The sequence below is a fragment of the Canis lupus genome, chromosome 10, assembly GCF_011100685.1.
Source record: "Canis lupus familiaris isolate Mischka breed German Shepherd chromosome 10, alternate assembly UU_Cfam_GSD_1.0, whole genome shotgun sequence".
Classification (NCBI taxonomy): domain Eukaryota; kingdom Metazoa; phylum Chordata; class Mammalia; order Carnivora; family Canidae; genus Canis; species Canis lupus.
In genome coordinates, this window is record NC_049231.1 from 44,899,543 (window position 1) to 44,918,973 (window position 19,431).

Below are 19,431 nucleotides of genomic sequence, written 5' to 3' on the forward strand. Positions count from 1 at the left end.
TAGAACAGGAAAACATAGTTACAGAAATAAAAGATTCATTAGAAGAACTCAGTAGAAGAGAGATGACAAATGAGTCTGTGAACTTCAAGACAGATGAACAGGAAATATCTAGCCTGAGTACAAAAAGAAAAAAAAAATACCTCAGGGACCATTGGAACAATATTAAAAAGTCTAACATTCATGTCATAAGAGTTCAGAAGGAGAAGAGGAAGATTTGAGCAGGAAAAAAAATCTGAAGGAATAGTGACTGTAAAGTAAATTTCTGAAAAACATGAACTTACAGATCCAAGGAACTCAAGTGAATTACTTTTGCCTTTGTTTAAAAAAAAAAAAAAAAAGCTGTATTTGCATGGATTTATTTTCTCTCCTCAACAAATGGTTCTGGAGCATGTGAACATCCATAAGCAAAAATAGGAACCTTGACCTAAGTCTTACATTGTGTACTATGATTAACTCAAAAGTGGGTCAATGAGGTAGATGTAAAGTGAGACAGTAAAACTTTAAGGAACTTCAGGAGAACATCTTTGGAACATAGGACCAAGCAAAAAGTTCTGAGACTTGACATGAAAGCATGATCAATAAGAGGAAAAATGGATGAATTAGACTTCAGCAGCATTAAAAACTTTCACTCCACCAAAGACCCCATTAAGAGGATGAAAAGACAGGCTACAGAATGTGACAAAATATCTGCAAACCATATAGCCAGTAAAGGACTACTATCTAAAATATATAAAGCATTTCCAGAAGCCAATAGTCCAAAGCCGAAAAATACAATTAGAAAATGGACAGAATACATGAACAGATATTTCACCAGCGGGAATATACAGATGGCAAATAATCACATGAAACGATGTTTAACATCATTAGCCATTAGAGAAACACCAATTAAGACTGTGATGAGCTTCATTACATATTAGAGTGGCTGAAATAAAAAAGCTGGTATGTCCACATCCTGGAGAGGATGCAGAGCAACCAGAGCTCTCATACATTGCTAGTGAAAATGCAAAACAGTGTAGTCACTTTGGAAAACAGTTTGGCAGCTTACAGAATTAAAAATATACTAACCTTATGACATAGCATTTCCATGTCTAAATATTTGTGCTAGATAAGTGAAAACTTAGGTTCACACAAAAGCCTATACATGAATGTTTATAGCAACATTATTCATAATCACCAAAAACTGGAGACACCCCAAACATCCTTTAATCAGTCATCCAAACAATGGAGTATTATACAGCAGCCAAAAAGAACGCGTGTAACTGTCAGTACACACAATAACATCCTAAATGCATTTGCTAAGTGAAAGGAGCCAGTCTTAAAAGATTACAAAATGTTATTCAATTTACAGGACATCTAAACAGATCAGTATTTGTCAGGGGTTGGCGATAGAGGTAGGATCCCTACAAAGGGGCAGCATGAGAGAATTCTTTGGGGGTGTTGACATTGGTCTGCTATCCTGTTTGTGACTTTTTATAAGAATCTAAGTGTGTTAAAAACTCCTAGAACTCTATAACAAAAAAGGAGAATTTTATTCTATGTCAATTTTAAAATAATCTTTTAAATGGCACCAAAAAGTGACAGTTGCCTCTTCTGCACCCCTCTCTGAACCTCTCAAATCCCACCCACAGGAAGAACCACCACCAGCTCTTTCCCCTGCCCGTTGCAGTCAGAGCTACGTCAATATCAACATACAGTTAGAGGCACGTGAATCTTTTTTTAATCACAAAAATGCTATACGTGTTGGCTCACAATTTGATATTTTTACCCTGCAGTGAGACACGGGCCTCTTTTCTGATCAGAATGAGTCACTCGATCTTCTTCCTTTTAAGGGCTACGTAGTACATGTACCACCATGTTTTATTTAGCCCTTCCCTACTGAAGGGCATTTCCGAATGTGCTGAAGTTTTTTTCCTTTTGCTGCAATAACCGTTCTTGTCTGTTTTCTCTCCATGGAGTCACACTAGTGCTTCTTTAGGATAGATTCTTAAAAGTGGGCTTTCTGACTCAAGGGCATGCACAGTTTTAATTTAATAGCTTCAGATTGTCCCTCATCAAGGTGGTACCAGTTTACACCTACCTCTTTGCACAGAATAGAGACTGTTTCTCCACCCTCTCATCAGCACTAGATGTTGTCAGTCTGTCATTTTTTTTTTTCAATCTGATGGATGAAAAATGTCCTCCTTGTCAGTGGGTCCTGGCCATCCTAAATGTGGAGTGTCTTTATCCTGCCCTCATGTCAGCGCTTCTGATCTTTAACCCAATGCCCATAGCACCTCCCTGCAACTCTGTCTTCCCAGGTCTGGGTCTAAACATGGAGTTTTCCTCTTTAAAACCTTCAGTGCCTTCCCACTAAATGGAATAAAAGACCCTGGGGAAGGCATTTAAGGCTTTGTAGATTCTGGCCAAAGTCAACATTTCTGCCTTCCTAAGTTCGCCTGCGACTCCTTCACTTCCTCTGACATCTCCAGCCCCACCCCTGCCACCAGCTCCCCATTGCACTCTGCACATGCCCCTGCTTTCCCTCAGCGCACTCCACGTTCCTGCACTCCATCTGGAGCACCCTGAGCACATCCATGGTTTTGTTTTTCTCTGTGGAGTATCCGTGCCTGGGGGTCTCCTGGCCTCCTGTGGGTGGTACCCTGCTGCGGTTTGCATGGCACCAAGGGCAAGGCAGGGGGGCTGGGTGGTAAGATTGAAGAGTGTAGGTATGGAGGTTTTACTCCAAGATCCACCTTTTGGGGGTTGTGGTATTCTGAGCCAGTGGTTTTCTTAACCTCTGAGTATTAATTTCCTCTTTTGTAGAACGAGATTATTAGCAATAGTAATACACAGGGCAGCAAAAGCGTTGTAACTACAAAATGTGCCACAGTTTCCAACAGAACAGTCATAATTTCCTAAGGATGTACCAAAATATCCTCATCTGTGTGGCATGGAGCAGTGTATGGGAATGGGATTCTCTCTGTCCTGGTTTAAACCAATGAGGACACTGACATGGGAATATGAAACCTCAGAGAGAATGTGTGTGCAGAATATTGTGGGGAGTCATGGACCACCACCCCAAGAATACATGGGGGTCCTGAGACGGGAGAGGAAGGAGGGGCATTTTGCAAAAACACTTTCTTCTGGGAATGCAGCTACAGTTCTCCGAGGACCCCACTCAATGGGATGGGACCAGGGAGCCCTCCCTTGTCCAGAATCTATAAAGGGGCCTTCTGTGGGGCTTTTTGGAGACCTGGGCACATGTGCCCTGCAGCTGGGAGACCGATGCTGGACTAAGGCCACCAAGGTTGCCACCTAACTCACCTGTGCTCCCAGAGCCCTGCCTGATGGAGAGGGCAAAGGGACACAGCAGGGGCTGGAGGGGAGGGAAGTCATAGCCAGAGAGGTGCAGCTGTAGGGGGGCATCCCTGGGTCTCTTTCAAGTGCCTGCCAGCCCCTGGCTGGACAAAGCTCACAGAGGCAGTGGCAGATGCCAGCCAAAGGAGAGCCCTGCCAGTCCTCCTTCCCACCCCAGCACTCAGACACTGCATTCAGGGGAATAGGAGACTTAATACTGACTCAACCCAAAGCCTGCATCATATCCTGAAGTGACCACAGTGACTGCCAGGACCTGAGGATAACCAGGAAGGTATTGAGAATCCTCTGGTTCCCATCTGGGGCAGGGTCTGGACTGTAGGGGATCAGGGTCATGCTGTGCTTTGCTCTGTCTAAAACCTGGCAGCCCAGCATTCAGGTTCCTACAAAGGTGCAGCCCATTCCCTAGGGTGTGGAGGGGCAGGGCCACCCACCGTCCATCTGCAGCATTCTCCAGGGCAACCATGAACCTCGTGCAGGGACTGAAGCCCCCTGGGCCTTATCCCAGGGCTCAGTACAGTGTGGGGGATGTGGACTCAGAGAGGGAAGAAGCAACATTTTCGTGACAAAAGTAGGCTAGTGTCCTGGGCAGAGGGTTCGGAGAGCCTGAGCGGTGAGGTCAGAGTTGAGGACTGTGTGGGCACCTGCGGGGCAGCCCTGGGAGTGGACGGGCAGATACAAGGCAGGGGGCACCAGATCCTGGAGCAGGGGCATCAGCCGGTCCAGGAATTGGACCACCTGGTTGGTCAGGCACTCTGTCAGCCAGAAGGCATCGTGGGCTCAGGCTCCTGCAAGCTGGTAGCTTGGAGCAGCATTGAGATCATTAGCTCCCAGTGCTGGGCTCAGGTTGATGGGTGCAGGGTGAGCCCAGACAATGGGAGTGTTAAAGCTCTGCAGGTGATTCTAATGTGAGGCCAGCGTTGAAATGCCAATGCTAGGGCAGCATTTTCTCAGACTTACAAGTGTTTGTGAATCTCATGTAAATGGAGATTCTGATTCTGATGACAGTACTGCTGGCCTACAGACCAACATTTGAGTAGCAAGGATCCAAATCTGTGTAAACTAACCAACATGGAACCATTAGCCTCATGTGACTATTTTGTTTTGTTTTGTTTTGTTTTGTTTTAAATAAACTCTCCCCACAACGTGGGGCTCGATCTCAGGACCCCAAGATCAGTCGCATGCTTTACCCACTTGAGCCAGCCAGGTGCCCCATGTGTGGCTGTTTAAATGTAAACGTAAACGAATTAAAATTAAATTTGAAAAATCAGTTCCTCAGTCACACTGGCCACATCTCAAGGACTCAGCACTCCCATATCTTATGACTAGCTGGCAGCCCAAAGGTCATTTCCACCACTGGAGAAAGGTCTGTTAAATGGCACTGTTTTGGGGCAAGTAGCATCTTCCTGACACCCTATAAGGTTGTGCTTGTCCTGTAATACTTTCACCTGTCTGTATGTCTGTCTCCCTCACTACATCAGCTTCCCAAAGTCAGGGTCTGTGGTGGATTTACCCACCACTTATACACACTCAGTATGCAGGTAAATAATGACAATAAGAGTTACTGTATATTAGGCACTCACTAAGTGTCAAGAATCATATTGAATGCTTTACATTTTAATTTCTGACAATAATCCTATTTTATAAATGGGAATGGTGGAATGTAGTCAAAGAACTTGCCAAAAGGAACATAGCAGGTGAACTGTAGAGGGGAATTTGGTGCCACGTAGACCACCTCTGCAGCCATGTGCCCTTTGCTATTACTCTACACTGTGGTGGTTCTCACCTGGGGGCGGCTCTGTCCCCCAGAAAACTTTTCGCAGTATCTGGACACATACTTGATTGTTACACTGTGGTGGGAGGGAGACACTACCAGCACCTAGTGGGTAGAGGTTAAACATATCATGGTGCACAGGACAGCCCCCAACAACAAATAATCATCCAGCCCCAAGTCTCAATAGTGCCAAGGCCGAGAACTGTTGTTTACCACTCAACAAGTAAGTTATAATGGGGAGAGAATGGTGTATGGGAAAGTTGTGGGATCATACTCCTTAATATGAGATGGTCTGCGAGGTAGTGAATGAAGAGTAAAGAAAAAGCCTGTGTTCAGATTCCATCTTTGTTACATATGGGCTATACGATCCTGAACAAGTCCTTTGATCCATGTGATTCTCTGTTCATGTCTCTAAAATGGGGATTGGAAAGATTTTTACATTACAAGGAAGCTCATGAGGGTCATTAGGAAGACGATATGGCTATGGAAATCAAGACTGAACACACCTTTGCTGTGAACATTTCTTGGGTGGGGAGGAATTTCTCTGCCTGTCCAGGGGAAGTGAGAGATGATAGAGGAAGAGGAATCTAAGCCCTGTGGGTGAGGGCCCGTCTGATTACTTTGGACTTTGAGTGCAGCTTGTGTATCACAGCTCTATGTCCTTGAGCCTGTCTCTGGCTTCCTGGGTGTCCACTTTGAGATGAGGGGATTGGGCTGGACACTTTGGGGATGTCTGCCTGCCTTACCATGCAGAGAGCTGGGCAGCTGCACCTAAAGTTAAGAAAAGAGCCATGCAAAGCATGTGACACCTGGGATACCCCCCAGTAAATGTGCCTGCATGGGCCCAGGTTCCCAACCCTACATATCCCAATCCAGATATGATTCGTGCATTGATTTTTGTTTATAAATGCTTTTTCATGGATTTTTCCCTCTGAGCAACAAGAGCCCAGTTATAGCTGGTGCTATAACAACAACAAGAAAAAAAAAAAGCAGACCCCAGGCCTCCCCCTGGGGAAGAGACTCACATAAATTCCCACTGTGGTGGCCTGCATAAACTCCTGCCCTTGGACAAGGACTGACCACTGCCCCCTGAGGAATATGCTGTGTTATCAGACCCTCATAAATGCTGACATTGGGAAACCTCCTGATTTCATCTGCCCTTTCACCAGGACTGAAGCACTTATAAAACCATGATGCCCTGAGAGTCACCAGTGTTGTCTGACCAAGTGTGCCCTATGTGGGGTGAGCAAGCGTGACATGCTCCACAGAGACTGTCCATGACACCAGGAAAAAAGGGCACAGTCATGGACTCTCACCTCTTAGGATATAAACAAGCTACCAGAACTATTTAAAATAACAGTGGCATTTTTTCCCTGTCACGTGGGTTTGAAGATTGTGAGAGAGGAAATCTGTAGGTCTTAAGGTGGGTTTTAGGAGCTGGGGTGCAGAGGAGACCCTGGCAGTGCCTCCTGACCTTGGAGTCTGGACAAGCCGTAAGGACAGTGTGGCCCTGGTGGTCAGGAAATAGGCTCTCAGACACAGCTGTTACCTTCTTGAGAGTTCCATTTTGCCATGAGGCTATGAAGTGAGTGTTGAGAGAGATATGTCTCTGCCCCCGCTGATCTGTGGGGTCTTGCTTAAGAGAGGAGATGGAGGAGGAAGGATTCAGGATAAGACTTCAGAGGATGGAGAGAAGCAGGAGGTTGGCTGGCTGAGGGCGTAGCAGGAGGAAAGGCAAGTGGTCCAAGGACCTCATGGTGCTTTTGAGAGCTAAGGGGACGTGAAGAGGATGGGAAGGTTCTGCTGATGGAGAGCCCTCACCCCCTCCTACAGTAGCCTTGCCTGACTGCAGTGTGGAAACAGCTTCATGGAGCAAACTTGCCTCATTTCTGTATCCAAGTGGAGAGCTGGGCTCTTCTTCCTCCTTGCTACCTGAGCACCAGGTTAGTCCTGATTATCTTAGAGTAGTTTTCATGGGTGGTTTGTTTTGTTTTGTTTGCTTTTTACTGAAGAATGATAAACATGCAAAGAAATACACAGATCTTATGTGTGCAGTTCAATGAATTTTCACACACCAAACACATCAGACAAGAAACAGAGTAAGACCAATACCCCCAAGGGCCCCGGTGCTCCCTGCCAGCGGGCTCTGGAACTCATTCCTGGACTGAGGACCATATGTTAACTGTCGAAGGATTCCTAGGTTCCGGATTGCTCTTTCAGGAGAGCCTGTGTGCAGTGCCCTGGAGAGAGGTGTTGGATTAGACTCAGCACTTGCCTCCAGGCCTGCTGCCTCGTGGGCACTCATCAGGTACAGGTGATTCTCATTATTTAGAGTAGTTATGCTCCATAAAGTTGCTGTGGATACTGCATTATTGAATACCGAACTATTGCTCCTAGAAGAAATAGAGTAGAAATCATAGTAGTGAGCCTCTGATTACATTTTGTCAGCTGATCAGCACATGACCTTGTTTTCTGTGTGTTTCTGTTTAAAGACACCATATTATATGTATTGCTGATTAATTGACATCCAGCTCCCAGCCAACAAAACTGAAACTCACACCTGAATGAAGTTCATCTGACAAACGTACTTTCTCCATGAGGCTCCTCAGTCTTCTTGTGCTCGGGAATGCTGGACAGCACTTTAACGTTAGTAGATGGTGGGGGGTATTTTAGACAGTAAAATCACCAAAAAAGAAAAAAACCCACAAAAATGCAAAAATATGTAGCACTAAGTTTACCACGAAAAGGACATCTGTTTACAATATGAAAGCAGAAACAGGAAAAGAAACACAGGGAGTCCCCTTGTTTGACATCAGCTAGGACCAGGCTCGACCAGAGACTCAAATGTCTCACTGCTCTGCACATGTGTGCAGAGGACCACGAGGGGTCACAAGAACCGGTTTGGGCATTACAAAGACATTTTAGTGAGTAGACGAATTCACAAATACGGAATCCGCGAACAGTGAGGACTGGCTGCTTGGCTGACTGAGGAAAGGAAGGAACGGCAACCAGTTTAATTTGGAGGTAGAAGTAGACCACAGCCCCATCACACGTCATTCAGGAAGGGAGCTTGCTCTGTGAAAAGCCCTGACTCCCCACACGGTCAGCACAGTTTTGAGACAAATGCTCTCATGAGAATTAAAAGCCCAAGTTCGACTGTGAGCTGGCCCAGCCTGGCTCATGGACAGAAGTGGTGAGGCGCCCCTGCAGACTTGGCCAGCATGTATTGATCAGGGACTGTCTGCAGAAGCTGAGACTGACAATCGATGGAAAAATGCTTTAAAAGAAAAAAAAAAAAAAAAAAAAAAAACAAGCCCTTGCCTCTCATACAGGAAGCCTGGCGTAAACCCTCAGCATAGGTGAGGCCCCACATGGCCCCAGAGTCCAGGATCCCACGCCCACGCCAGCAGTCCCCTCTGTGTGTGTTTACACACCTCGTCGCCCCCATGTAAACCGGGGCGGTGGCAGAGGACCTGGGGGAGAGCAGACATGGAGGCTGTTTGCTCTGTTATTGGAGCACCTAGGCGCTGTTCTGGCTTCAGCTAGTTGTGACAGATGTTAATGATGCATGCACTTTAGATCAGAACTCTTAGAGCGTAAACTCAGGCCTCTCCTTCCGCAAAGAATGTTTTTGCAAAGCTGGGAATGAGCCGTTGATACGTATTTTTAAGATGACAGCATAACGGAAAAAGATTCGAAGGAGCATGCCAAAGCGTTAGCACAGCTCTCCTGGGTTATTGATTTATGGGAAACTTTCCTCTCCTTGTGTATACTTTTACCTGCTTTCTGAATTTGTACCATGTGCATGTGTACTTTGGTAAATAAGGAAGACATTTTGTGAAAGGATTCTTAAAAATTGCAGCTTCAACAAATGGCAGCATACACTAAACTTTCTAGAGGCCGAAGAACCCCACCATCCTGCTCTGTGTTAGCTTAGGGTAGAGATTGCTTTCTTTTTCTCAGCCAAAGGGCAGGAAACCCTGGCAGTTCACATTGTACAGCCCATTGCCTCTCACTCAGAAGACCGTCTTCAGGACAGCTCCCAGCTTCCAGACTCACAGCTGTGCCCTGCCTGTCACATGGGGTGTAGACCACTGCTGGAGTCCCAGCCTCATCCCCTCAGTGGGTCATTACAGAAGGCTTTCTGAATGGAAGAAAACCGTACCCAAGGCTGAATTATAATAGGCTCCAAAAAGAAAAAAAAAAATCACTGACCAGTAAGTCAAAATGAGGTGATAAGCGTCCTCTGCCTCACAAAGGGCCAGTTGGATATCTCTAGAAGTGGTTTAACATTGAGGATTTTGTGAATGGTTCATTTTAAGTCTTCCTGTATACAAATAGCTTGGTTAAAATGCCAAACATAGGTCCAAAAACTGTATGGTTTTCCTCCCCACTGTATTTAGAGTTGGGGAGAGGGAGGTATTTTCAATATACAGTAGGCTCCTGGGAAGATGGATGAAAACTGAGCTGCCGTCTTGGGCAGTGTGTAGCTGCATCAGAGCCTTCCTGCCTGGCAGCCAGCTGTCCACTATGCATAAGATCTACCAGGAGGAACAAATTGCTTGCTATTCTAGAGAGTGTGGCTTCGGAGGGCGCATTACTTGGGCCAGCCTCCTCCATGACACAGACTGCATGGCTTTGTTCAGACCTCGCTGGCCCTTCCAACCCTCCCCAGCCCATGAGGAACATAGCAGACACAGAGATGACCAGGAAAGGGCACCTGCCCTTACGGTGTGGCTCATAGGAAGACAAGGACACGCCCAGCAACAAGATGTAGTCTGCTCAAACCCTCATGGACTATGTCCACGGGAACCAAGCGTCAGCCTGGCCGCCTGGCTCAGCAAAAGACTGGGGGACAACCCAGTGCTTGATTTGTTGTTTAATCTAGTTTGGGTTGGGTTGGTTTTTATCACAGGAGAGAACACTGGCAAATGGCTTACTGGCCTCCCTAATGTCCTGGCTAGGATTTGACCAAAGTCTGCATCTCTCCTCAAGTGGGAATAACAACAGAATACCAGCAGCACCCGTTGCGGGGGCAGCTCACACTCTTTAGCTCACGTGGTGCCAGGCACTGTGCTAAGTGCTTCCCGTGGGTTATCCCATTATATCTTCACAGTCATGTAGGAGGTGTAGATAGTAGATGATCTTGTTCAATTTTCAGTCACATTAGGAGAGGTTCACACTGCTCCTTTCCTCATTTTACACTGAAACTGAGTCACAGAGAGGTTCTGGAATTTGCCCAAAAGCGCCTTGCTAGCCCAAGGCCTTATTCCTAGCCCTGAAGGCCCCAGGGCCACATCAGTAGCTGCTCTGTTTCCTGGCCCCAGGGAGGAAGCAGCCCTCATTACCACAGCCTATTGAACCAACCTCAAGAACAAGAGCTCTTGGAAATGAATGCTTGAACAATAAATATACTTTTCAAACTCAACCTTTGAGGTGGGAGAGCATGTTAAGAAAAAGGAAGGAATCTGGAGAAAAGCTAAATGTATAGCCTCCCTCTTGGACAAAACCATAGCCTCAAAATAACAAAAAAAAAAATTATTTTCCCCAATCAAATGTTACCCTTGTGTGAAATCACTTAGGGCCAGCTTTGTGGCTGTCACAGCTTCCTGCATCTAGAGCATTCCATCTTCCGGAAATTTTACTCAACGTATGCTGTATAACAGATCAAGTTTGCTGCCTTTCTTTCCAGGGGAGATGTGTTTGGCACAGTCTGTCTCTTTCAGACTCTCAGTAAAGGAGATCATACAGATACAGACATGAATTGGTGGTTTCCTGTGCGTGAGAAATGTTCCTGGGCTGTTCATTGCAAACCCAGGCACAAACCCGACAGCTTGAAAAACCTGTTGTCATTTGGGGAGGAGAAATTGAGATGTCAGAGCCCTTTAGCCAAATCCCCAGAAGACTAAGGTTGTCTGTGCGTTGAGGCAGAAAGAAGTAAACAAAGGAATGTTTTCAGCTCCTTTTATTTAATCTGCTGCCACATCTATATTATCCTGGGATTAATGACATTTTGAACATGTTTAATCTCAGAAGCTATTTACGGTTGAACCTTGACCCTGCATATTTATGCTCTAGAGTTTCACACAGGAAGGTCTTTGGCGTCTGAAACCTGCCTTGTCCTGCACGATATCTGTGTCTTCATTCCCTTCTACACCCTTCCCTTGCGAGTATGGCGCACATACCCCCACAACCCTTGCCCCTGCTGCGGTGCCAGGTGCAGGAAAAATGGGGGCACAGACCAGAGTGGCCACCTGGGCCTTCTGCCCCTGAGCAGCACAGATTCTCCAGCTGCTGTGCCTGGGCCCACCTGGAACAGGCACTTATCTGTGGGGGTACGTGAGGCTCCAGGTGGAATCTCAAGCTCCTCTGAACCCTGATAGGATGCTTAGTGGATTTCTCTCTGCTTCCTGTGTCTGGAATCTCACCCACCACTCCTGAGTCTGGCCCTGGACCATCCTGTGAAAAGGTCTAGAAGCTGGCAGGGTCCTTGTGGTCCACTTGTCTTCCTGACAAGGAAGAGGGTGGGCAAGGAGAGAGCACAGAATACAAGGAAAGGCCACCTCTCAGGGAAAAGGAGGAGGAACCAAGAAAGAGAAGTGGTTGGTGAAAGATCCTGGTCAAATGCCTGGCCCAGGTTTGGTGACGCTGCCATTATAGGTTGTTTAATCCCACTCTGGCATAGCCTGGCGCAGGTGCAGCACTTGCTCACTCCCCTGGACCTGCCCACGAACCTCTGACACGTGTGTGCACACTTACAGAGTACGGCCTGAAGCATTGCTACCCACTGACAGGCAAAGCAGAGGTCAGTGCCCCTTCTCTGCTTGGGATGAATTCTGCCAGCAGACTCGCAGTGTAAGGAAAGAAAAACCACCTCTTGCAGTTCCCATGAGCACACTGGACAAGAGAATAGGATTTGAGCCTGGCCCAGGAGGCCCCCCAGCCCCAGTCTGCCCACAGTTCCCAGGAATGCTGCAGAGCCCCTGTTCTACATAACTTTTTCCAGTGATTTTTTTTTTTTTAATACTCTCTTTGGCCCAGTTAGCGTCTAGGAATTCATCAGAGCTGCCTTATACCCTTTTGGTGAGAATGACACGTGTGCCAGTGGCCCCACGCAGACCCAAGGGGCTGGAAAGCCAGCCAGAGCACTCAGAGGTGCCAGGCCACCTTGGCATTTCACAGCTGCCACTCAGCCTCCAGCTTAATACTCCCAAGTGGAATCTTTCTCTCTGTGCACACTTCTTGACAGAATTATTCAGAATATCTTGTTGACTCAGGTAATGAGTTTAAACCCATAGTGAACTCCCTCCCTCCAGTCTGCCTGTGTTGTGTCAAAGGCTCCCAACCAGCACAAGCGGGGCAGAGCTAGGAGGACGGCACTACTGGACATCCCACTCGGGCCAGGAGAGAGCAGAGGGCACGACTGTCACTGAGTATAAGGAAAGGATCAAAGGAGAAGTGGGAAGAAACCTTTTTAGGAAAAAAGTTGAAGTCCAGAAAGACCATGAGGACTCCCTGCAGAGTCAATTCCTCCCTGGAATGAGGGATTGAGGTTAAGGGATGAGAAATGAAGACTTTTATAAAACACGCAACCAGCTTCTGTGTGCCTGACAATCACTGGGTTCTCTGGACAAGAGATAAAATGCAAAAGAGCATCGTAAATGAGCTAATATTAGAACACTACTTGGTGCGTGGTCCGTGGAATGCGTCTGTTAAATAAATAAGAAGTTTTAATGACCAAAAGCATCTATCAGTGAGGTAGACAGTGAACCAGCAGATATATTTAGCACCAAGCAGTGGGGCACATTCTTAAGAGAGTCACAGAAGGATTAGGAGAGGGAGAGCATGTTGAGCTGGGCTGACCAGAGCAGGCTTCATGGAGGAGGCAGCAGCTGGGCAGAACATTTGTGGGCAAGCAAGGATGATTCTGGAACAGGGTGTCCAATCCCTCATGACCTCCTGGACTGTGGCCACAGCCTCCCTCCTCACCTCCTCACTAGCCTTCCCCATCTGACTTCCTCTCCACACAGCCTCCAGAGTGTGCCCTTGGTTGAAACCCCATGCTCCCCATTATGGACAGAAAAATGGCCAAGAAGACCCTTCTCAGTCGGCCCCTGCTTGATCCTTCAGCCCCTCTCAGCCAGCCTGCCCACAGCTGCCCCTTCCACCTGGAGGCCTTTCCTTGCCCCTCTGCTCTGCCTGGAAGGTCCCTTCTCCAGGTCCCAACCCAGATAGCACCTGCCCTGCCACGTACCAGTCAGTGTGAGGCCCTGTATCCACCCAGCACTTTGTAAACTGTAGCATCTTCCAGTTTCCACCAGAGTTGCTTATTTGTATTTCGTCTCCCCCAACAGACTTTGAGATTTTGAAAGAACAAACAACTGGTTGTTTATTTTTCCACCTTAGCATTTCACACAGTCCTTGCGCATTGCAAGCACTGAACAGTGGGCGGGTGGGCAGGAAGGATGGAAGGAGGGAGGGAGGCTGGAGGAGCAGGAGAGCAGAAACATTGAGCTGTAGCTAATAGAAAGTAGTCTGAGCAGATCTGAGTGTTGAAATCAAACAGAATTGGGAACACTTTAGGGAAGAAGAGATGAGGTTAAGGGTCAGGAACGAGGAGATTCCCAGGTTTAGGAGCAAGAGTCCGACGAGGACCTGGAGAGGGAACACCCACGGAGGAGAGGCCTCCCAAGCGTGGTTCTGCAGCCCCATCAGTGCTGGGGGGGGGGAGGGTAGAGCAGGTTGGAACGGGGAGACCTCAGGATTTATGGCTCAGCAGTCAGGTGGCTGGAGGGAGCAATGTTCCTGCTGTAGCCCGGTCAGGAGTTAGCTGAAGAGACACAGGCAGAGGCCACTGGAGTGGAGGGTGGACCAGAACAGGGGCCGGTGAGGCTCAGGGGAGAGTTCTTTTTGAGCTGTGCGAGAGCCAAGCACTTTGCAGAGCAGCAGGGAAGAAGTCGGAGGCCAGGGAGAGCCCGAAGTGGCAGAAGGGGTCAAGGGATGAATGGAAGAGGTAGAGCTGGGGTCCCCCCACCAGGGACCAGCAGGCAGCCGCCAGGAGAGCGGGAGCCATTTCCAGCTGCCCTCCCAGGGAGAGGTCAGTGTGTGAAGCCAGAGGCCCTTCCCAACTCTGACATGAGACTGAAGCTTGCAGAGCCGTGGCTCCTGTCCCCTGCCCCTCCTTGGTGCCCCTGATGTTGGAGAGAAAAAGACTAGATGCAGAAACAGGAACAGAGTAATACCCTATCACAGCAGAGCGGGGGGGGGGGGGGGGGGGGCGGGGGGCATTGTCAGGCCATGCAGAACGACACTGACTCATCCCAGACGTCTCATGTGTTGCTATGACAGGGACCCTGCCTTCACCTTGCTGACTGAGGGGCACTGTGTAGAAGGGGTAGCGGGGTGGGGGTGGGGGCAGGTGCCAGGCCTCTGGGGATCCGCTTCCGTCTTTGTTCTGTGTGGTGGCAGAGGCAGGCTGGTGGGGAACCTTCGGATTCAGGGGGCTTCTGATACACCTGTGAAAGTATTCTGTCGGAGGAAGATGGCTTTAAAATGCATATATAGATAGGAACAGCTGCATTTAAGATTTTGTGGCTCAGACTAGAGGAGCATCATCTCTTTGATGCACCTTGAAATGAGAAAACAAAACCAAGTCCCTTAAAGAAAAGTAATCGTCTTGGCCAGAAGGGCTCCCAGACCCTCTTTCCTCCTCCCTCACCCACCCGGGCCCCCTGCCCCTCTGTGTGGGTGTGTGTGGGAGAAGCCAAAGCTGAGACTGGACAGGGGCTGGGATGTTTTGCGTAACCTTGTGTCTTCACCCACAGAGAAGGGGCCGCCTCCTGCCGCCGAGGGCCAGCCTGCTCCACCCTGGATCACCATCGCTCGGCAGAAGCGACGAGGGACCTCGGACCAGCCCCCAAACCAGGACGACAAGGCCGACAAGGCCGGGGCCCGCACGGGGAAGGCTGAAATAGGAAAGCCCTCCAAGGCGCCCGAGAGAGCCCAGGTGCTTAGAGCAAACGCTTTCTGTCTCTAGCTACGGGAGGGACCGGCCCGAGAGCCGGGGCTGCGTGGTGGTGGCAGGGGCCCTGGCCTGTGATGCCTGCTGGCGGCCGCCCTCTGCGTGCGCCGGGCTGATGGAAGCCGGAGATCGCTTAGGCAGCGGAGGCAGCCCTCTGCTCCCTGCCTCCTAGGCAACACAGCTCAGCATCTGGAGAAATGGAACGGGGCTAAAATAACTTCTCAGCGAGAAGCCTGGTGACCATGTCAGCAGCTCCATCTCGGCTCATTGCGCGCTGATGGACGAGCCCTGCTTTGCTGCTCTGCTGACTGCCTGCGGGGTCTTATTCCTCACCTGGGGCTGTAGGGCTGGAAGCCGGGTTTCTGCTTTGCACTCCGGACTGAAACAGCATTCTCAAGTCCAAGCAACGATGCTGAGAAGCAGGATGAGACCCACAGCTTTCGTATTCCCCCTGCTAGCCTCCGTGATAAACCTGTGAATGTGTTCCAGCTGTGTGAGGGAATGAGCCTGAGCCTGCTTTCTGTCGTTTGAACCCAAACCTCCATCGTGCCTACCCTTGAAAACCTTCATGAAGGCTAGGGGAACGTATAAAGCAAATATTAACTAGCTGTTTTGGTGTGGGGCATTCATGTTCATACCAAGTGTCATAAAAAAATCTCAAAACTATTTCTAAATACAATTCACTTTGACTTTGAAATGAGACCCCTGCCATCCAACAGGTGGGGCGAAGGCCAAGGATGGGGACAGCGCAGAAGCTATGATGCCTGTGTAAGCTTAATAGCAGGCCCCACATTGGCCTGAGTCTGGCATTCGAAAGGCTCCTCTCAGCAAGGGCCCACGTCACAGTTCTGCCAAAAAAGTACCAGTGGCATGACTCATCTTGGCGGAGAAATGTTGTAGCCTGTTGCCTTTGGTTATGTTTGCCCCCTCTCGGAATCTCAGGTGACCGAACAGCATGTGTCTCTCTTCTGTCTTATTAGGAGCCCATGAAACAAGCTGACTTTGTCCGCAGCAAGTCTTTCCTGGTGGCTCCAGCCAAGCCCACTGTGGACCGGAGGCAAGGGACAAAGCTCTGCCTCCAGGAGGGGCTGCAACGAGGAATCTCATTGTCCCACCAGAACTTGGGTATGAAACCTGCAAGCAGCACCAAACACTTTAGAATACGTTTCTGGGATTGGTTCTGCTTTTTTTTTTTTTTTTGGTCTTGTTTTCTTTTTCCGAATGACTTTGCCACATTGACGTTTTTAAACAGCTTTTACTGACATGACATTTATGTGCCATAAGACTCACCTGTTTTAAGTGTACAATTCAGCAACTATATATTGACAATGAGAATATATTTACTGACTTGTACAACCGTCACAATCCAATTTTAGAATACTTCCTCACCCTAAAAAGAAACCTCATGCCCATTTACAGTCATTCACTGTTCCCCAGCCCAGGTCTAGGCAACCACTAATCTACTTTCTGTCTCCCTATACTTGCCTTTTGGGGACATTTCTCATAAATGGAATCATAAAATAAAATGTATCTGGCTTCTTTCACCAAGCATAATGTTTTCAAGATTCGTCTCTGTTGTCACGTGTATCAGTATTTTTAAATATACTTTTCATTGTGGTAAAATACATACAACTAAATTTATCATCCTAGCCACTCTTAAGTGTACAGTTTGGCAGTGTGAAGAATATTCACACCGTTGTGCAAACCGATCTCCAGAGTTCTTGGCAGTTTTATTCTGAAAGTTTCTCTCACCTCACTGCATTCCTGGAACCATTTGGGGTCTGCTGTTCTTAAGGCTTTTTTATTACATAAATTATTCTATGCCTAAATCTTCTTTACATGTTTATGCATTAACGGATTTTATGTTTGAGACCACAGTTGAGACCTTGACATATATTTTAAAGAAACACAAGAGGCTTAAGTGGGAATCTAAACTCATTTCTCATGTTTCTGTTTGTTTTGTCTTCTTTCCAGCAGCTCAGTCTGCAGTGATGACGGAGAAAGAATTGCATCAGCTGAAGAGAGCCAGTTATGCCAGCACAGATCAGCCATCCTGGATGGAACTTGCCAGAAAGAAATCTCAAGCTTGGAGTGACATGCCCCAAATTATAAAATAGGCTGACAGCCTGCTGCTACAGAATGTCCACTACCTTGACGGGTCACTTTAGTCAAAAACTGCCAGTAAATCAAGACAAACAAACTGTGAAGCTGAAGAGTGATTTTATCATCAAGTTATGGGAGAGCAAGCTTGGGGAAGAGGAAGGAACCAGGCCAACAAAGACAGACACACAGCCGCAACCCTGGGCCAGAGGTGCCCTAAAACAAGAACACCATTGAAAAGGGCCAGGAACAAGGTCCTGTGCCCAAAGGTATGAATGTGAGTCTTTGAGAATTGCCTTGATAAAGAGGGCGTGGACAGGAAGAGAGTAGAAGCAAAGAAGCGAACTATGAATGCCTAAGTCAGAAGCGCCTGCAAGGTCAGAGGAGACCGAGGTCTTCTAGGAGGACATGTCTCTATGCTTCCACCTGAGATCAACCTGTGTCTCTGGTTCTTGTCTTGCCTGTGGACCCCGTCTTCTCCTTTCATGTTTACTATTAGGCATGACATTTTTGGTAAAACAGGGATGCCGTTTCCAAGAGCAGCTATAAAACAGTTTTCCTGAAGATAGTCACTCTCAGGAGTGGAAGGAACATAGCCAGGTTCAGCAATTCACAGACTGTTTCCAAAAATAATTTTTAAACTTTTCCACAAGGCATCTGTGTCCTTAACCATTGCACAATGCATTGCCTGTTCAATAAAAGGTTTCAAACATGCTTCTGTCATATGTGTAAATGTTTTCTACTGATGCTTGGAGAATGTCCTCCAGCAATGAGTGAAATGCCATATATAGAGTTTCATTGTGTACATATATATATACCATTCAGAATCCCAGTTGGGTTGATTTGGGGTTTTTTGAGATTCTTTTTTCCAATAAAATTTCAGTGTTTATTTTTGGAAATCAGAAGATAATGTAGGTTCTTCTCTGTTTTTATCTATTTGGTGCAATATCTTAAAAATACAAAATTTCTAAAAGTTATAATACTTTAGCATCTGATTAATCCAACCTGTGTATCAAAAAAAAAAAAAATTCCAACCTGTGCATTTCTGTTGAAAATTAGGTTATCAGTGGATTAGCCAGGATGACCCATGAACATAGAATGTGGAGAAGTCAGCAGAGGAAGAGCATATATTTAGGATCTCAAAATTTGTGTCTCAAAAAAGACACAAAACTGTGTCTCAGTTATATAATACCTCTATTTTTAAAAACATTTCCAATTTGTTTTTTTTTTCCAATTTGTTTCTTTGAACAAGCTAATCTTCATAGGAATATGTACAGCTGGGAGCATTTAGCCACTAAAATCAATAGACTATATAGATACTATAATTTGATTTTATATACCTTGAGTTCTACTTTTATTGTATTTTCTTCATTAATATTTCCAGCTGTTAGAACTATACTTCATCTTGATCAACTAGAACTTGATCAAGTCTGCCTTTATTGAAAAAGTCCCTGGATAGCTCTTTTTTTCCAAACCAAACTGACTTAATAATTTCATTCTCTTAGAGAACATCAATATTGAATGCCATGGTAAATGTGCTCTAAACAAGAACTCTGTCCATCTAGAATTGCTCCAACAGCTTAGACATAAATAATTTTAACTAGAAGAAAATTTGTCGGTTATTACTATCCCAAACTGCCATTTCCTCTATTAGCAGAACATTTCAGATGAACAATTTTGAGGCAGTAGATTTGACCATAAGATCAAAAGTATTTGGTTCAGTTTAATCAAATGGAGGTTGTTATTTTCTGTGTATTTCAGGGCTTGGTTTCATCCTCTTGGCAACTGGTAAGATAGAAGGGTATAGATTTTAAGACACTGAGATAATTCACTGGGGGGTGGCCCAGTGGCTGCCACCCCCATGCCTGAAGGTTGTGATCTTCTGCTATAACAGGAGAAACTGAGACAGTGGCCAAAGTTTGAAGATGCTGAATGAAGTCTAGAGTGGCAGTGGAGATGGCCCAAGTCTGCAGGGAATTGCCACACTTGGTTTTCCTGACAAGAAAGAGTGAACAATTACTGAGTGCCTCCTGTGTGCCACGTCCTGCTCTGAGTGTAATATTTGTAATTCTCTCAACAATCCTTTGGGAGTAAGTACTTATCTCCACTTTACAGATGAGGAAACTGAGGCGCATTAACATTAAGGTCACCTGTCCAAGATCTCACCACAGATGAGCACCTA

The 19,431-nt window shown here is 46.9% G+C and overlaps 1 protein-coding gene across 1 annotated transcript in view; it reads left to right on the forward strand.

Moving 5' to 3' along the window:
* The window catches only part of CRACDL (CRACD like), a 176,100-nt gene extending 158,136 nt beyond the window's left edge, over positions 1 to 17,964 (forward strand). Inside the window, exons 8-10 of the mRNA XM_038551579.1 lie at positions 14,953 to 15,134; positions 16,130 to 16,274; positions 17,127 to 17,964. Coding sequence (XP_038407507.1) covers positions 14,953 to 15,134; positions 16,130 to 16,274; positions 17,127 to 17,266 — 467 coding nt within the window. The 3' untranslated portion in view covers positions 17,267 to 17,964. The remainder of the gene's footprint in view (positions 1 to 14,952; positions 15,135 to 16,129; positions 16,275 to 17,126) is intronic.
* Positions 17,965 to 19,431: the final 1,467 nt, after the last annotated feature.